At 58.3% G+C, this 18374-nt stretch overlaps 4 protein-coding genes across 5 annotated transcripts; 3 read left to right on the top strand and 1 right to left on the bottom strand.

Moving 5' to 3' along the window:
• Positions 1 to 14: 14 nt before the first annotated feature.
• COX15 (cytochrome c oxidase assembly factor COX15) lies at positions 15 to 4491 on the top strand. The gene is made up of 8 exons (XM_085065118.1): positions 15 to 247; positions 713 to 835; positions 1067 to 1253; positions 1684 to 1851; positions 2371 to 2452; positions 2782 to 2936; positions 3833 to 3946; positions 4209 to 4491. Exons 1-8 carry the CDS (start codon positions 15 to 17, stop codon positions 4338 to 4340), a joined length of 1194 nt encoding a protein of 397 aa, XP_084921244.1. The 3' UTR covers positions 4341 to 4491.
• Positions 4492 to 4667: 176 nt separating this feature from the next.
• On the top strand, positions 4668 to 6378 carry ATP6V0E2 (ATPase H+ transporting V0 subunit e2). Its single transcript, XM_085065124.1, has 3 exons — positions 4668 to 4827; positions 4916 to 4963; positions 5178 to 6378. Exons 1-3 carry the CDS (start codon positions 4724 to 4726, stop codon positions 5269 to 5271), a joined length of 246 nt encoding a protein of 81 aa, XP_084921250.1. The 5' UTR covers positions 4668 to 4723; the 3' UTR covers positions 5272 to 6378.
• Positions 6379 to 7033: 655 nt separating this feature from the next.
• On the bottom strand, positions 7034 to 12056 carry ENTPD7 (ectonucleoside triphosphate diphosphohydrolase 7). Of its 2 annotated transcripts, XM_085065119.1 has the most exons (12): positions 11945 to 12056; positions 11702 to 11869; positions 11417 to 11622; positions 11182 to 11332; positions 10692 to 10795; positions 10562 to 10618; positions 10127 to 10275; positions 9879 to 10045; positions 8777 to 9101; positions 8609 to 8694; positions 8331 to 8492; positions 7034 to 8188 (listed from the first exon to the last, which is right to left on the bottom strand). In XM_085065119.1, exons 1-12 carry the CDS (start codon positions 11950 to 11952, stop codon positions 7963 to 7965), a joined length of 1809 nt encoding a protein of 602 aa, XP_084921245.1. In that variant the 5' UTR covers positions 11953 to 12056; the 3' UTR covers positions 7034 to 7962. The 2 variants fall into 2 exon arrangements, with proteins under 2 accessions (XP_084921245.1, XP_084921246.1); XM_085065120.1 differs by lacking the exon at positions 11702 to 11869 and having other exon boundaries at positions 11945 to 12025.
• A 499-nt stretch (positions 12057 to 12555) lies between these two features.
• SLC25A28 (solute carrier family 25 member 28) lies at positions 12556 to 16653 on the top strand. The gene is made up of 4 exons (XM_085065109.1): positions 12556 to 12981; positions 13087 to 13315; positions 14106 to 14162; positions 15558 to 16653. Exons 1-4 carry the CDS (start codon positions 12556 to 12558, stop codon positions 16073 to 16075), a joined length of 1230 nt encoding a protein of 409 aa, XP_084921235.1. The 3' UTR covers positions 16076 to 16653.
• Positions 16654 to 18374: the final 1721 nt, after the last annotated feature.

The raw sequence follows: 18374 nt of genomic DNA, 5'->3' as shown, positions 1-18374 counted from the left end.
CGGCGTGTGTCGGGATGCTGCTGGCGGCGCGCGGCGCGGCCCGGCGGCTGCTGCGGGACAGGGGGCTGGGGCTGGGGCTGGGGCTGCCCGCGCCGCCACCGCCACCGCCCACACACGGCCGCCTGCCCCCGCGGCTCTGCCTCCAGCGCCGCCTGCTGCAGCAGTTGCCGCCGCCCGCCGTGGGGCGATGGCTCCTCGTCTGCAGCGGCGCCGTGGCCGGTGCCGTGGTGCTGGGCGGCGTCACCAGGTGAGCGCGGCGCCCCCAGCCCCTGGAGGCAGCCGGCCCTGTCGCCCTTGGTGCCGCCGGTGACCCTGTGCGGCTGTCGCACGCCGAGACTCCCCCGAGAGCCTGTGGGAGCTCCTCGCGTGTCTTCCCTTCCTGGCTGCACGGGAACATGGTGGGATAGGGCTGGGAGCACCGGAGAGACTTCTCACAGCCTGTTGGTGCCAGTGGGGGGTAACTCTTACACATTTATCGTGATTTTAGGTCTGATCACTCACAGACTCTCATCTCCATGCTGTTTCTAAGCTTCTGTGAGCTTAAGGATTGTCTGAAATAAAGCTACTGAATATCCTGAATTGGACGGGACCCACAAGGACCATTGAAGTCCCAGCTCCTGGGTTGTTGTGCAGCCAACAGCTCTCACTTCAGTTCAGTAGATTTGCCTACTGTAAGGGAGTGAGTTGTGCCTGTTCATGTCTCTGCTCCCAGACTGACAGAATCAGGCCTGTCTATGGTCGACTGGCACCTGGTGAAGGAGATGAAACCCCCCCGAACGCAGCAGGAGTGGGAGGCTGAGTTCCAGAAGTACCAGCAGTTCCCAGAGTTTAAAATGTGAGTGTGCAGAACTGGAAGGAGGGTGGGCTGACAGCATCCCTCCTGCGACTGAGCCACTCAAAAAACCCTTGTAAGAAGGAGAATGTTTTCTGAAGTCACCAGGAAGGCACACAAAGCCTGCCTGACGGTGGCTCCTTTGATCCCTTCCTTTATCTGAGGAAGGCAATCCCATGTCGTGCAAAGTTCAGCATGGGGCTGTGAAACAATTGCTTTACTGTCCTTCAACAGCCTGAACCATGACATGACACTGGCAGAGTTCAAGTTCATTTGGTACATGGAGTACTCGCACCGCATGTGGGGCCGCGTCGTGGGCTTGGCCTACATCCTGCCTGCTGCCTACTTCTGGCGCCGGGGCTGGCTCAGCCGGCCCCTCAAGGGCTGTGTCCTCGCCCTCTGTGGGCTGGTCTGCTTCCAGGTGAGACCTCTGCAGCCACGGGGATTAGTGGCAACGTCTGAATGTCACAGGATGACTTTAAAGATCATCTAGTTTTGACCCCCCTATGAGGAATACCTTTCACTGGATCAGTTTGCTCAGAGCTCTATCCAACCTGACCAGGGGTGGGGCCTTCTCTGGGCAACCTGTTTCAGTGCGCAGCACCCTCACAGTAAAGATTTTTTTCCCAATATCTAATCTACACCTACCCTCTGTCAGTTTGACATCTTCTGATTAAGCATGGCTGACAGTGGTGTTCATGATAGCTTGGTGTCAGTGACACCATGACAGTGTGTCAGTGCTGGTAGCTAGTTGAAGGTAGAGGGAACAAGTTGCTTGGCCCCTAATGTTTATCTCATTTTCATAGTTGCTGCTGCCCTATCTGGCTCTAAGCCTTGTCCTGTTTTGTTAGGGGCTGCTGGGATGGTACATGGTGAAGAGTGGGCTGGAAGAGAAGCCAGACTCCTATGACATCCCCCGGGTCAGTCAGTACCGTCTCGCAGCACACCTGGGCTCGGCGCTGGTTCTGTACTCTGCCAGCCTGTGGACAGGACTGTCTTTGCTGCTTCCACGACACAAGGTATGGAGTGCTTTGTCAGGAGTCCAAAGCCTGGGGCAATGTCAATTCAGAGCGTTGGGGTGTGATGTGAAGGGTAAGGAAAGAATGTGAAGGCTGATGGTGTTTCTCTTGTAGTCTCTTTTCCTGACTCCTATCCAATCCTGACAGAATACTTACAGTGTTACAAAATACCCGTTCTGTAAACTTCTTGGTTATGGAACACTTGCTCTGGCTCATGCTTGTTCAGGTCAAATGTGGTTAGTCTCAGAATTTGTGGAAGCTCAGGCAGGGATGTGCCTGGCTGGGGTAAATGGTTTGTGCCAGTAACTGTCGAGGGGCCACTTCAGTTTCTGCACAGAGCTGGATTTGATTAGGTGTGGTTGTGAGGAACCACTGAAGTGTGACTGCTGTGTTGTGGTCTATAGATGCCCCCTGTAAAATACACACCGACCCCTTCGCCTTTATATGTAATGAAAGCTTTTCTTAGCTGCTGCCAACAGCACTGGAAATGCTTTGGTTATTTCTTTTTTTATTCTACAGTTGCCAGAAACCCATCAGCTCCTTCGCTTGAGACAATATGCTCATGGCACTACAGCTCTCATTTTTCTTACTGCTCTTTCAGGTAAAGCTCTTTCTTTCTGCTGGCCAATTTGTCACCCATTTCTCTCTGCTGGTTTGGTCTTTTTCTTCTGATCTGGAGGGGACTGTGAGCAACCCCATCCATCCTCTGGGAAAACTGCTGCTGTCAGGGAGCTTACAGTCAAGAACCTCCTCACTGGTCTTACCTGGGCAGGTGGAGATGCACCTGCCAGCCTGCCTGTGCTGTGTGGTTTCTGTATATGTTTCTAAAAGAAATTAAGGCTCAAGCTGAGCTCTTGAATCAGAGCTGTGCAGTCTGGAGTGACACCTTTGCCAACTCTGGTAGTCTCATTTTCTGCTCTGGAATTGCAGGTGCCTTTGTGGCAGGGCTGGATGCTGGCCTTGTGTACAATTCCTTCCCCAAAATGGGGGAACGCTGGATCCCAGATGATCTCCTTGCCTTCTCCCCTGTGCTGAGAAATGTCTTTGAGAATCCTACAACTGTACAGTTTGATCACAGGATCTTGGTAAGTGCTGTCTTCCTGATATGTCTGGGCTGCTTCTTGGTTGCCTCCTGCTGCCAAGCTGTCTTCTTTGGGCTGTGGTTCTGTCAGCTTGAGTGATTTCTAGGGTGTCCAAAGGGCCTGAGAGCATCTTACCAGTTTGCTTCTGCAGGAAGAGGAAGTTTAGTATTCTTATTTATGTTCACTGTGGCGTTCTTCCTTAAGGAGGTCTTCCTCCTGCGCAAGTAACAGACTGTGACTTTGTTTCTCTGAGTCTTTTTTTCCATAACACGAGCTACAGTGTGGGGTAGCCCTTGCTATTGAAATGTCTGGGAAAGCTGTGTGAAATAAAACTTGGAAATCCTGATATTGAATGCTTCCTCCAGTACTTCTGAACTTTTTTTTCACAGTAGTGCCCTGTGAAAATATCTCAGCTAGTTAGAGCAATCCGGATATTAAATACCACTGGCAGCACTGCTGTGAACTAAGCCGTGGCTAAGACTAAAAAAAGAAAGATTAGGCTGGATCAGCTGGGGTGAGCTGCACAGCAAGATTATGCTAGTGAACAATAGTGGTAGAAATGAGATCAGTTTTCCAGATTACAACCTTCAGTTGTCAAGGTTGCAGTTGGGGAGAGGGCAGACATAATCTCTAATGACTTGAATAAATGAGGAAAAGCTGTTGGAAAGTAAAGTATTAATTTGGAGTAAAAATAAAACTCTCTGTAGCATCACTTCAATTTCAGGGCTGTTAACCTGATAGCCTGGGAGCTCTAGGATTTGGCCATGGCCATTAGTATGTTTCTTTAGTTAAATATTGCTCACAGAATTTCTTCTGCATGGAAGGCACAGGCAAAGGCCAGTGCACGCATTTGCCTTGAACTTTCATCGAAGGGTGGCTGTTTCCCTTCCCTTCTGTAGGGAATTGCCTCAGTCACAGCTGTCACAGCACTGTACCTCTTCTCGAGGAAGATCCCACTCCCTCGGAGGACCAGGATGGCTGTGACTTCCTTATTGGCCGTGGCTTGCATACAGGTACTGCCTTTTTTTTCCTACTCCTCTGTAGCACATTCACAAGGCAGAGCTGATGCCACTTAGATCTATGCTGGCTCCAAGAGCCTGGAGCTGAGAGGTGGAGTTTCCTGGACCCCACACCTCACCATACTGTGTGCACACTCTGAATTTGGGAGTGGCAAGTCCTGGTGTGGCCATGAGCCTTTCTATGCCAGACTTTGTGCTGGGAATGGTATCAGTGGTACATCCACAGCTGCTCTTACCTCTTCTCTCTCCTTGGCAGGTGGGCCTGGGCATCAGCACCCTGCTGCTTTATGTCCCTACGCCTCTGGCTGCTACACACCAGTCGGGCTCCCTGGCCCTGCTCAGCATGGCCCTGTGGCTCATGAGCGAGCTCCGGAGAGCCCCCAAGTAACGCACCGGCGGCAGGGCCCTCCCGGGGAGCCGCACCGCCACCACCGGCGGGCGGACCTGGGTGCGCAGGGAGATGTGCGCCCGGCCGGGCTGGCGCGGGAGGCGGCGGCGGGTGTGAGTGCTACCACTGTAACATAAAGGAGTTTTGTGAAGCGGCTGTGTGTGGCTGTGTGCTCCTCTGCGGAGCGACGTGCGGAGGGATGCGCGGGCCGAGCCGAGCCGAGCCGAGCCGAGCCGGGCCGAGCCGAGCCGAGCCGAGCCGAGCCGAGCCGAGCCTCCGCCAATGGGAGGTGACGGTGTCGCCGGCGCGGCGCGCTCCGGCCGCGGATTGGCGGCGCGGCGCGGCAGTGGGCGGGGCGCGGTTCGGTGCGGAGCGGAGCGGCCATGACGGCGCACAGCTTCGCGTTGCCGCTCGTCCTCTTCTCCGCCTTCTGGGGCCTCGTGGGCATCGCCGCCCCCTGGTTCGTGCCCAAGGGGCCGAACCGCGGGTGAGTGGGGGCTCGGGGGGTAGCTCGGGTGGTGCTGTCGGGGGTTGTGGAGCTGGGCCTTCCCGTGCTAACGCCGGTGTCTCCTCAGGGTGATCATCACGATGCTAGTCACCACCGCCGTGTGCTGTTACCTCTTGTGAGTACCGCGGGCCGGGCCCGGTACCCTTCTCCCCACCTGTGCTGGCTTCGCCGGGACCGGTGGCTGCTGCCCAGCCTGCTCCGTGGATGGACAGGACAGTCCCGGGGCTGCGGCCCGCCATCCTCCCGGGCCCATCATCCCCTAGGGCAGCAGCCGCTCCCGGCGCTCTGGTCCTGCCAGGGGGCTGAAGGCAGCTTGTCTCCCTTTGCAGCTGGCTAATCGCCATCTTGGCCCAGGCCAACCCCCTGTTCGGGCCGCAGCTGAAGAACGAGACCATCTGGTATGTGCGCTTCCTCTGGGAGTGAGCAGTCCTTGGGAGCTGGCACCGCAACAGAGACCCCCGTCAGATCCATCACCATGAGTGAGCAGAGAGCTGGGGGGCTGAGATGTCCCTGCTTGCATGCCTGTTTCTGGCTGGGGAGGGAGTTGCAGCTTGGCCCTTGCTGGACTGGGGGAGGTGCTTCGGCTTCTGTGTATTGTGGCTGTGGTGAGCTGGTCCCAGTGTGGGGCTGCTGGCTCTGCACTGGGCCTGACTAAATTGAGCAGTGTAGTTCTCAAATTTGTGGGAGCTCCCTCGTGAATGTAGTTGGGTGCTAACTTCTCTTCCTTTTTCCCTTCCCCAGCTCTTATAGCTGTTCCAGCCTGTACCCTCCTGTACCAGACAGCCCCCAGAGGTGCTGGGACAGAGGCTGGACCCGCTGCCCGAGCACATCTGGAGCACTGCAGCCTGGACCAATGGATGGCTGGGCCCCCAGGCATGGCAGGCAGCACCCCTGCATGAGGGCCTACTAATCCTCGACTAGGAGCAGCCACACTACGAGGGAGAGATCCCTTCAGCTGGCACAGTGCTACAGTGACTGAGCACCATCCTGTGAGGGATCCGTCTGTGGTGTCAGCAGATCCTGTCCCAGCAGTGCTTGTTCTGCCCTCTTGGGGTGTTCAGCCCTAGCCCCCACATGAACCCCTTGCTTGTAGCCCAAGCTGCCCAGTCAGTTGCCCTGTCCCTGGTCATTACCTCCACTGGCTGCCCCTCTGCATGAGACGGCAGGAGCCATTGCATCCTCTGTGGTCTGGTCAGTCCCCTGTGGTCCCTGCTAAGACAGATTCTGGCTGTGGGTAGCAGAAGGGAGGGCTGACCCTGGAGGAGCATGCAGACCCCCTTGGGTGTGATAAGGGAGGTGGTGGGGTCTGCTGGAGGGGACAAAAGAGGGCCGTGTCTCCCACCTCAGCAGTGAGGCAGCTGTAGTAGTGTTTAGGTATCTCCACCACACCAACATGGGTCCAGGTTCTGAGAAGGAAATAGGGCATTGTGTTTCAGGTTTCCCCTTATTTATCAGATAATTTATCTGTATTTATTTATTTGTCTGTGTTTAACTTGTGTTGTGGAAATAAATCCTTTTTCTAATAAGTCATGCTGGAGGCTGAGGAGTAGTCTTGGCCTTATTCAGATATCTTTCCTTCCCCCAACACTGTTCCTGCACCATGAGAACAAGGCTGGGATCCTCAGCTGTTGAGCAGGAGGCTGGCATCACACTGGTGCGTGGAAAGTTGTATCTTGATGCCACCTGTGCACTATGCTGTGGGACCAAGGCCACAGGTGAGGAACTACATGTGCTAGAGAGAGAACTGGGTACCTGCCCAGCTTCTTGCAGCTGTGCAGGTGCCATTTCCATGGCTGTGCAGCAGCTGGAGCACCTCAGTGGCCTCTTTTCCAGGCAGCTCTCTAAGTCTCAGGTGGGTAGTAAGGTAAAAAGCAGAGACTAACATCGTCCAGAGGCTCCAAGTGGGCAGGCTTTTCCTCTTAGGAAGAGGGCAGCAAAGGATGCTGTCTCCAAGGATCCCAACAGTTTGGTTCAGATCAGAGCTCCCCTTGCTGCTACCAGCTCTGTTAAGCTCAGCTGTCTTTTTGCTGGAATCAGAACAGTACTGGCATGAAAGGAGCTTCATCGTCCCACTGTGGCAGCATGAAGCAGTAGCAGTGCTGTGCAGACATGCAGCCCCCCAGCCACACCACCAGCCAGGAGCCATGGCTGCTGGGAGCTGCTCATTAGACAATGAGACCAGTGCTGGATGGCTCAAGGGGTTTGTTTATTGCTACATGAATGGGAGCAGTTCAATAAAAAGTGGCAAACTTCACTGGACCATCAGTGGGGCTCCAGCCCCAGGGAAGGTTTGTTTCTGTGTGCACAGCTGCAGCCCCGACCTGTCCTGGAGGTGTGAGCTGTGAGCTGGGCTGGACTGAGGTGGCTCTCCCAGGGGCAGGCCCAGCCCGCGCTCATGGAGCAAAGAACCATAGATCCTGACAGTAATGCTGGTTAATGTGTGGGACACCACGGGGCAGCTGTGCCCAGGAGGGAATGTGTGAAAGAAGACAGCCCACTTTGGTGGTGCTTCAAGAACCAATAGTGAGCCCTCAGGGCTCAGTCTGGGATGTTAGGATTGTAGGATTGTCCTCAAAGGGAAGACATGGCAAAGAGCAGGACACCTCTTCAGAGCAGCCTGGTAGGAACTCGTGGTTTACCTTGTTCCTGCAAGCCACTGTTCCCCAGCCCCAGGCTTGTCAGGGCCTCCAGCAAGGCCACCCCAGGTGATGAACCACAGCACCTCACCAGGTTGCTCTGCAAACTGGTAGCTGAGTCATGGGGTAGCTCAGTGCTTCAGGCCAGAGCCTGAGGTTGGCTGCCTCAGTGATAGTGTCCTATTATCTGAGGGATCTGCCAGGGCTGATCTGCCAGGGCAGCAGAGGACTTTGCACTACACCACATAGTGAGGCAAAGGCCAGAGGCCAAGGAATGCAAAAATTATGACTGGAGCAAGGTGGAGAGGAAAGCTATTGTGTCCACAGCTGCCTCAGCCCACAGACTCTGGCTCTGATGCAGAGATGATGGAGTGCAGAGTTTGAGATGGTCTTTAAGAAAGAGTCCAAGCCCTCCGAGCCCAGGCTGTCAGCCAGTCCTAGTTCTGCTGGTGCAACTGGATGGTGGGTACCACTGGTGTCACGGCACGCTTCCCTGGCCCAGCGGCACCACTACCTTGTCCAGCCAGAGCAGGGTGTGCTGGGCCGAGCGCTGCCGGCGGTGAATGCGGCGCAGCCGCAGGAGGTAGAGGATGATGGCCAGCGCCACAACCAGGATGCAGGCAAAGAAGAGATAGTGGTTGTAGACAAAAGAGAGGCGCAGCCAGGAGGCGTGTGCTTGTCGGATGCTCTCCTGACGGAGATCCCTATAGAAAGGAATGTCAGGACTGGCCATGCAATGCTGTGGGGTACTGCCAGGGGCCTGCCATGGTCCATGCAGAGCCCTCATCCAGTGCAGTTATACCTGCTCCTCCCCAGCCACCCTTCCCTGCGTGATGGCAATAGTACCTGAGCGGCAGAAATCTTGTCTTGTAGAGGATGGCGCCCAGTGTCCACTGCACCTCCCGGTCATACACCAGCTGGGCTGTGCGCAGGCTGGGGTAGTCCAGAGGGAACTGGAAGCCCTCATGAAGGACTTCGTACATCCAGGCTGATTTGAAGCACTGATACCTGCAGACACAGCACACAGGAGCATCAGCCAGACACTAACAACTGCACCAGTCCCTTACCCCAACAAAAGCCCTCCAGGAGGTCCAGCCATGGCACCCCGCAGCCAGTCTATTTACTTCAGCCGGTGCTGGTCAGCATGTGCTGAGTAGAGTCCACCAAGGAAACGTTGGATCAGCACGTCCCACCGCTGGCTGCAGTACTCCTGGGAGAAGGAGAAGTTGGGGTTCAGAGCAGAGAAACAGCCCTCACTCCCAGCCCCAGGAACAGCAGCTCCCAACACCCACCTGGGCAGCAGAGGTGAAGGTGGCAGCACTGTATTGGCCCCCCAAGCGCAGCACGTCTTCGGTGCAGTAGAAAAACTCCGAGAAGCCGTAAAACTCGCTGTTGCTGAAGTCAATGGGAGCTTTGTAGGTCCCCACCAGCGAGGCATGGCTGCCATTGGACCCTGTCAGGAGGGGCTGCAGCAGCTTTGCACAGGCCTGCCAGTCCCCTCGTCCCCGCACATACAGGGTTTGGCCACCCCTCGCCACTGTGTCCTCCAGCCCCACGGGCAGGCAGGGGTCCAAGAAGGGCATCTGGGGACTCAGCCCCGTCTGCTGGTTGTGTAAGCTGGAAAACAGTCCAGGAAGAAATGGCAGTGGTACAGGGGGTCCTATACCAACTCCCAAAAGCCTAATCTAGCCCTGTCCCACATCCAGGTACCCTCTGCACCAGACGAGGCTATGTCCCCTTCTACGCTGCAGTGCTGGTGCCTTCTCTGCCAGCTCTTGCCACGGCTGAACTCACCAGATCTGCCACGCTGGCCTGCAGCTACATGCTCTGAGCACCTGTAGGGTGCAACAAGGCACAGCCCATCCCACCCAGCTCATGGGGATCTGTGCCTCTGCACAGGCCCTGGGGATCTGGAGGCAGGGTTTGCTCCCGGCACAGGAGTACCTGGGCACCAAGCCACTCCACCTCTGGCGACAGCTTCACGTAGTGCTCTTGGAAGGAAAGGAGAGACAGGAGACAGGAGAGCTCTAGGTGGGGATGCAATGGAAAGATGTGCTGAGTGAATCGGTGCTGGAGGAGGGAAAGTCAGAGCAGGAAAAGCCAAAAGCCACTAGAGGGGCCTCCCCGGAGCCTGTCACGAGGAGAGAAGGAAGAAGGCAGGCAGGTGTGGCACTGATAATGCCTGCCAGGCTTGGAGAAGGACAGCAGCCAAGCACTCTGTGCCAGCCAAGGCACCTGCCACTGCCACAGAGCTGCTGCCAGCGTGGCTGTGGGAGCTGCAATCACCACAGGCGGCTCTTGAGGCAAATCCAAGAGGGACAGGGCAGCACGAAGGAACCAGCACCCCATTTCACAATGCTCTAGCGGGGGCACCACTAGGTGAGGCAGCAATACCGGTTGTGCTCATAGGTTTGGTTCAGCACATGTTCCTCATAGCGCTGCCGGGCAAAGTTGCCCCCGAAGCCCAGGAAAGTGTTGACGTAGACACGGTACATGTGGCCAGTGTGCTGCACGTCACAGCCCAGGTTGAATTCTGCCAGCAAGCTCTTAGCAGCCTCCTCCTGGTGACACAGATAGGGTCCATGATCAGCAGCAATCCAGGGAAGGCAGGAGCTGCTCAGAGGGACCAGCCAGACACGCACCTGCTGTGGGGAGGAGATGGCTCCGGAGTCGGGCACTTCGTAGGCAATCTGCAGGGAGGCGCCGCCCATGTCTAGGATCCCAACTGTTCGTTTCCGAACCAGGGACTTCCACTGGTCCCCCAGAGCCACAGTGACCACTGCATCCTCCTCTGCAACCCACAGCAGCATGTCAGCAAGAGGCAGGGCCTGAGGCAGCATCTTCTCCCTTCCACCATCACCCCCACAGCTGCCCCATGGGGCTCCTCCATCCCTGCAGGCAGACCCCAAGGATCACCTGCAAGGACCACCTCCCAGGTCTGGGAGAGTTTTCACACATATGACAGGGGTCAGGCATTGCTGCCTGCTCCAGAGTTGATCTTAGCTACAGCAGTGGTACAAGGTCCAGAACAGCTCTACTTAGACCCTCCCAGCTGTCCTACAAGCAGCCAGACTCACCATCCTCGTGATCAAACCGTCCCAGGACAAAGTTGATGCCAATCCACGCATAGACACCTGTGCAAGATAGAAAAGGTCATTACGACAACATACCAGAGAGGAACAAGAGGCGCTTTGTAGCAGCTCCTACCTTCCTGTTTCCCTGAGATCACTTCTGCATGAGATTTGGAGAAGAGGAAATCAAACTCCAGGGGCACATTTCTCACTAAGTCGTCCAGGATTGCGGCTTGCTGCCTGCAAGAGTGCAGGAGAGGGAAAGATGCTGGGGGACCTTCACCAGAGACACTAGTGAAGAGACCAGGAATCACACTGCACTACACCCTGCATTCAACACCACAAGTTGGCTGCAGCCAGCATGTTGTGGAGACAAAAAGTAGATCTATCTGTTTAAGATCCTCAGTCAAAAGCATCTTCTCTCAGCTCCCTCACAGCATGCTCAAACCCTCCCTCTGCATCCCTCACTGCTTGCCCCAACAACTCACCCTTTCCTTTCTCAATTTGCCCCCCCAGGGTTCTCAATTCTCCCGCTAGGTTCAAGAGCAGGCAGCTGTCTTGCCCTTCCTCGGGGCTGAGGGATCCCAGCGCATCCCCGGCTCTCCCGACAAGGGCGGCGAACTCACCGCTCGGGCAGCAGCCGCATACCCGCCGTGCACAGGATGTACAGCGGCGTCTCCTTGTGCTTCCGCGCCGGGACGTGCGCTGCCGCGAACCGCAGCAGAGGCCGCAGGTAGGGGGTCGCCTGCTCGGGGGCTGCCGCGGTCACGGAGATGCCTGGCGGGGAAGGCGGCTGTGAGCCAGCCCGTCCCGTTCGTGCGCGGGGCGCTCGGGCCGGGGCAGGAGAGGGGCAGCACGCACCAGGTTTGATTTTCTTGACGACGGGGCGGCTGCTCCGGTCCCTCATCTGCTTGATGTCCAGCAGGTCGTGCGGGTTCCCGTTGTGCGGGGGCCAGAAGTAGACGAAGACCCGGGACCCGCTGCTCCCGCAGTCCACCACCACCCCGTAATTAAGGGACGAGTCCTCGGTGTCGGTGGCCGTCAGCTCCTCCGCCCGCGCCAGGTACCTAGGGCACGGCGGCACGGCGGCTCAGCACCGGCGGCCGGCGGTGACCCCGCTCCCCCGGCAGCCCAGTCCCCGCTCACCTCTCGTCCCGCCGGGAGGCGCGGGGCGGCGCGGCCCAGCGCCGGGGCACGGCGGCCGCCAGCAGCAGCAGCAGCGCCAAGAAGAGGGCGAGCCCCAGCACAGCCGGGCGCTGCCGCGGCCCCGGGCACGGTCCCACCGAGCGCCACGACAGGCAGGAAACGCCGATCCTGAGGGCAGAAGCCACTGTTCAGCACCGGCACCGCGCCGGCGCCGACCCCCCAGCCCGGCCCGACCCCGCTCACCTGGCCATGTGCGCCCGCCGCCCGCCCGCGCATCGCCGCTGCCGGCACCGCCGCCGGCACCGGCGGACACGTCACCGGCCGCTGCCGCCGCGCCCCGCCGGGCGGAGCCCCGCCCCCCGCGGAACAGCGGCCAATCGGCTCCGCCGGAGCCACGCCCATGCCGCCCGACGACCAATCGCACTGGGCAGGGACACGCCCCCTCGGCGGGAGGGGAGGAGCCTGCCTTCGCCCTTGCTCCCGCGTCCGACCTTCGCCGGGACGCGTCACGCGGAGACTCCCAGCCAATCCCGGAGGCCCAAATACACAGCACGCGCCGACGTCCGGAGTGGCGGACTCGCTGGCCAATGGCGGCTCTCCGGCCCCACGGAGAGGCGGGGCGAGCGGGCCAAAGGTCGCGGGCTCGCCGGCCAATGGGCTGCGCGGCGGGGCGGGGCGCGAAGTTGGGACACCCAATGAGCTGCGAGGGCCGGCAGGGCGGGCAGTCCCAGCGGCCAACGGGCAGCGCGCCCGAACGCGCCGGAGGGAGCGGCCGACCAGTGGCGGCGCCCGAGCCGCGGCCCCGACGACCAATGAGCGCGGCGTGCGTGGGCGGCGCGCGGCGAGTCAAGCCAATGGGCGCGCTGAGGGGGCGGGCACCGGGCGGCGGAGGCCAATCGGCGCCGAGGAGGGGCGGGGCGGCGCGGGGCGCGGCGGGCGCGGGCCGGGGCGGCGGCGGTGGCGGCGGCGCGATGGAGCTGGGGGCGGGAGCGGGGGCGGGCGCGGGCCCCGGCGCGCGGGGCGGTGCGGAGTCGGGCCGCGTCCTGCTGCTGCTGATGGGCGGCGGCGGCGCGGGCCGGGCGCGGCGGGGCGGCGCGGACACGGAGGTGGCGCCGGGTCCCGGTCCCGGCGCCGGCCCGGGGGGCCCCGAGCCGCGCTCCCCGCCCGCCCCCGACTACGAGGCGCTGCCCCAGGGCGCCGCCGTGTCCACGCACATGCTGGCGGGCGCCGTGGCGGGCGTCATGGAGCACTGCGTGATGTACCCCATCGACTGCGTCAAGGTGCCGGCGGCGCGGCGGGCGCGGGGAGGGAGGGACGGGGCGGCACACCGGGAGCCCCGGGCAGGGTCTGACGAGCCGCCCGGCCGGGCCCGCCCTGTTTTGCAGACGCGGATGCAGAGTTTGCAGCCGGAGCCCGCCGCTCGCTACCGGAACGTGCTGGAGGCCCTGTGGCGCATCGCCCGCACCGAGGGCGTCTGGCGGCCCATGCGGGGCCTGAACATCACGGCCACCGGCGCCGGCCCGGCGCACGCCCTCTACTTTGCCTGCTACGAAAAGTTAAAAAAGACGCTGAGCGACGTTATCCACGCGGGGGGCAATAGCCATGTGGCCAACGGTACCGGCCCCGCCACGCCGGGGTGGGAGCGGGGTGGGAGCGGCAGGTCTGGCGGTAGGGAGGCCCGGTCCCGCCGCGGGGTCGGGGTGCCGTGGATGTCCTAAAGCCGTGTGCTCTCTCCAGCCGTGAGCCAGCTGCACGGTGCCGGGCACGGGGAAGCACCACTCCGCGCCTGCCGGAGCTGCTGCCAGGTATCTGGTGTGAAGCAGGTCAGTGGCCCTGGCTCGGAAGGATGCTGGTGGACAGGAGCTGCCTGCAGACAAGCCGGGACTGGCCGTGGCCCCGTGGGTTGGCGGTGCCAGAGCTCGCCCCAGGAGTGCCACGTGGGTTCGGAGCCTGTCTCACCATCGTGCCATTTACTCATCTCAAGGACCGCCACAGTAGGGAGAGCATGGGGCTGAGGGGAGAGCAGGGCACGTTTCACGCTTGGCAGGCACGCAGCAGAGTGCCAGCGGGCTTCTCCATGGGACATGGGGATGCTCACCATCCTAAGGTCCCCCTGCCAGCTGGTGACATTGGCCTGTCCCCCAGGGAGTGGGCACAAATGAATCCTGGTCACCTCGTGGGACTTGATGGCCTGTCACAATCTTCTCCTCTTTCTTGATCTCACTCTGGGTGGGACCCCCTGAGGACCAGCCTGCCTTTTGGAGGGCAGATGGAGGCTACCTTCAGATCTCAACCTTTTTCCAGGGGCCTCCTCCTGTGCCTTGGCCGGGGACTTGGGGCTATGGTGGAGCCCTAGGGTCCCTCACCTTTCCCCCCCTCACATGTGGCAGTTCTTGTTTTGCAGGTGCAGCCGGGTGTGTAGCAACGTTGCTCCACGATGCAGCCATGAACCCTGCTGAAGGTAACGATGGTCCTGGCCTGCTGGGGAGGGGAGAATCAGGGTCTGCCTAAGCCTCTTGGGTTCCCTCTGTAGCACAAAGGGTGCTCTTGTTACTTGCCTGACTGCAGGCATTCTTTTGTGGCTCCGCTTAGGGAGCCTGGTGGCTACCTGTTATGGACAGGGTAGATAGAAGAGATTAACTCAGGAGCACAGCAAACCACAGCTTAGGAGGAGCTGAGAGGGCGTGGGCCTTTCACCCAGGAGTTTGGCTGGGGACTGTTACCTGGAGCAGGAGAGAAGGCAAGAGAGATGTGATTGGCACTGGTGAGTTATTCTAAGTGCGTGGAAGCTGGACATTGCTGTGGTGAGATCTCAGGAAGATGTGGTACAGTTGTGAGCCTGTGTTCAAGAGGAAAATTAAAAGAGTGGGGTACAAAAGCATGCTAGGTAAGTTGGGAGAAGGGAGATCTTGTGAAGTGTCCAGAAGATGCTTATTTTGATGAGCCTGGTATATATGAAAAGAGCATAGAGAATTTGTAATTTAAGTCCATGAACGTGGTGGGAGAAGGAGAAGCAATGAGGAAAGACTAGTAATTTTTTCCTCTTAAACCTGGAGGGCTTGTGATAGTGCAGGCTCCAGCTGATCTGGGCCCAGCGCAGCTCCTGCCTCCCTGCTGCATGGCTGGGACCCTGAGGAGCAGGCAGCTGCCAGACCATTGTCATTCCTTCTCTGGAGCTTCTCTTGTCATGACTGTTGTAGTAGTTCAGCATCACATCATTTTTAGCTCCTTATGGTCACATTGAGATAGGGGGAGGTAGAACAGTGGGGCAGGCTGTGCTCTGGGCTCCCCTGTCCCACTCTTGGATGTGTTTGGGGGTTTGGCATGTGAATCTTGCCCCAGAGCAGCTGCATTTCAGCAGTGGCTGCTTACAGTTCCTGGCTGGTGGGCTCTGCAATGAGCTGTGATTATTCTGGGCTGATGTGGGGGTGGTGGGGGAGAGACAGTCTTACCCAGACCGAGAGCTGTCTGGGAAATAAGAGACTGGATGCAGGGAGGGTTATTCTGAGTGATAGCTCTGCAGCAGTGGATGGGGAAACATCATTTGCTTGGGAGCTAGGGTGGATATGGAGTGCAAGCAATGGGATATCATGTGTTCCCTGGGGCTGTGGCATGTGAGTGGCTTCACAGTGGTGATGCCCATGTGACAGTGATGCCTCAGCAGATTTGAATGGCTGGTGTCCTGTCTGGAGACACTGGGGCACTGGTGGTTCGAGTTACCTGTCTTCAGCTCTTAGGCCAGTGTGACCAAACTCCAAGCATTTGGAGGAAGCCTGGCTTCATGTTTACCCTTCTTTCTCCTCTTCCCCTCCGTGCCTGGGTCCTGGCTGCTGCTGCTGCCACCGCCTGTCCCAAGTGGTCAAGCAGAGGATGCAGATGTACAACTCGCCTTACCAGCGCGTGATGGACTGTGTACGGGCTGTGTGGCGCAACGAAGGGGCCGGAGCTTTCTACCGCAGCTACACCACCCAGCTCACCATGAACATCCCCTTCCAAGCCATTCACTTCATGACCTACGAGTTCTTGCAAGAGCAGCTCAACCCCCACAGACAGTACAACCCAGGCTCCCACGTGGTCTCCGGAGCCTGCGCGGGGGCTGTCGCTGCTGCTGCCACTACGCCTTTGGACGTTTGCAAAACGCTGCTCAACACCCAGGAGTCCCTGGCCTTGAGCTCCAACATCAGTGGACACATCACAGGCATGGCTAATGCCTTCAGGACGGTGTACCAGGTGGGCGGTGTGACCGCCTACTTCAGAGGGGTCCAGGCGAGAGTCATTTTTCAGATGCCCTCGACAGCAATTGCCTGGTCCGTGTACGAGTTCTTCAAATACATCCTTACAAAGCGCCAGGAGGAGCGTTGGGCTGGGAAGTGAGCCAGAGCCAAATGCCTTTCCAGACCTGCCTCACATCCCCTCCTGGTTTGTCTCCTGACCCCTCTCCCTTTTGGTTTGGTTTGTGTTGAAGAGAGGGGGCAGCGAAGCCCTTTGGGGTTTAGCAATGCCATTTTTTGCCTGTGGCTGTTGCAGCTCTGCTCAGGCTGCACAGCTTGCTCTCTCCCGGGGTCCTTTGAGATGTCCCACGGGGAGCTGCAGCCCAGGTCACATCCCCTGGCACTTTGGTGGAGCTGTGCTCCTGTCCTTCCCTTAACCACATCTCACGCAAAGCTCACTCCTCCTCAGAGGGGAAGGTGAATGTCCTGCCCTGCTCCTGGCAGGACTAAGCTGAGCTCACAGTTGCCAAGGAAGGGGTGATGGTGGGATGCTGAGGGCTTTGTCTGGCTTTTGGCTGAAGCAAAGTGTAAGCCTTGGCCGTTGTCTTGTAGCACGCACACGTGATGCTGACTGCCCCGGTGGTGGTGGTGGTGGTGGGGAGGATGGCACTTGAGGAGGGAGCCTGTAGGTTTGTTCTTGTTCCTGCTCTTGACACCTCCAATAAAAACAGTTCTGCTCTATCCTCATGTCCCATTCTTACTCCGGCGTGGCCCAGCTCCCAGCACTGAGCCTTTCTGACTGTGCCTGGTGCTGAACTCTATTGAGGGATGCCAGAGCAGGGAGGAAAGAGCAGTCTGGGGGTGGTGGTGGGAGAAAGGGGCCTGTCTCGCCCAGTCACCCTGACAGTATGCAGGGATGAGGGTGCTCCCCATTCCCTTTGGCTCATGGTCCATCACCTGCTGCTGGTGTGGGCTGTGACCCCACAGGAGAATCTGACGTTTATGCTCCTTGGCCAGGTAGTCCCACACCCTCAGTCTGATCAGGGATCCTCAGGATGCCTCCAAACTGCTCTGAATGGAGGTGTTGGCAGGGGGGGCGATTGTGTGTCAGGAACAGCTCAGGAATTTGGAGCTGAGTGAGGCTGGAATGCTTTGTGCACCTCATATATGAGATTTGGGGCTCAGCAGAGCTTTTGCCCTATCATTTTGGGTAGTTGGACTAGTTTGGTGCTTGATGAGCATCTTAAAATTGTGCTAGGTGCTAATGTCTTTTCCAATCTAATGGTAACTAGTAGAATAACTTATTTTAACATGTTTGTTACTTGTCTTGATACCAGTTTATTTTAGGGTCCCACCCAACTGTGGAGCTGTGAGCTGAGCACTAAAGTATTGCCTCATTGTGCTGACCTGCCCAGAGCAGATCTCTGGGTTTCTTGAACAAGGTGCTCGTGAGTGATGCGTGACTCTCCCAGTGCATTCAGGTGTGGCATGTGTCCCACGGAGCCATGCCCAAAATAATTCCCTGGAGGAAATGCATTCACAGCTGTGGTATGTGCTGCCAGTGGGTATCTTGGTTGGATCAGGGCTGCTCCAGAGGATCTGCTGGCCTGGCCTGCACAGAAAACTGCTGGAGTGGGCTGTGGTGAGGACAAAGAGGGCTGGAAAAGCTGTTGGCTGAGCAAGGGGGATGTGCCACCCTCAGTGGCTTTGGGCTCCAGCATGGCTGTAGGGCAGGGACCCTGCACTCCAGAGCTGGGTGCTTGACACTGCCCAAGCCCCAGCCCAGCCCTGCATCCACCTTTGCATCTTTCTTGCCCTGGTTCCTGAAGGTGGTCAGGGAAGCTGAGTGACCACCTGTGGGATTTTTGATGTCTGCCTGGCAGGTCTGGATGTCCCTACTACAGAGTGGCCACAGCCACTGCTCTGCTGCCTGGGTCCACCTGGGTTGTGTGCTGTGCCCATTCTCTGCTCCCTGGCATGGGCTGCACAACCCCAGTCCCTGCTTTTTCTGCACAAACAGAAGGATGAGAAACTCCTTAAAGACACAAAAGCCACAGGAGGTCAGGAACTGGAAGTTTTCCCTGTACTTCAGGAGCTGGGGCTTTAAGAAATAGTGTGAGTATTGCAAGATTTGGCAGCCTTGGAGCTCCTCCACCCAAGAGGGAGAAGCAGAAATGGCTGGGAGAGACCAGGGCAGGATTAAGTTGGAGGGCAGGGCATTAGACAGGAGTTGGCAGAAGATGGGTGCAGCTGGGCTCTGCCAGGATGGATCTCTCTGCTCCAAACTGAAAGCTGTTGGCAGCAGAGCTGCAGCTTTGCCTTTAGCCCTCACCATGTGCTGGGGCAATGACAAACCCCATGGAGGGAAAGGCATAAATGGACTGGGGGAAGATTCACACTATTAAATCCATCAGCTGCTGGAAGAAGCTCTATAAATGTCAGCGGGTGAAAGCAGGATTGAA

This window comes from Lichenostomus cassidix, chromosome 6 (genome assembly GCF_008360975.1).
Source record: "Lichenostomus cassidix isolate B80296 chromosome 6, HeHo_3.0, whole genome shotgun sequence".
NCBI classification, from domain to species: Eukaryota; Metazoa; Chordata; class Aves; order Passeriformes; family Meliphagidae; genus Lichenostomus; species Lichenostomus cassidix.
Note: the sequence above shows the minus strand (reverse complement) of the source record. Positions and strands in the feature narration are given on the sequence as shown.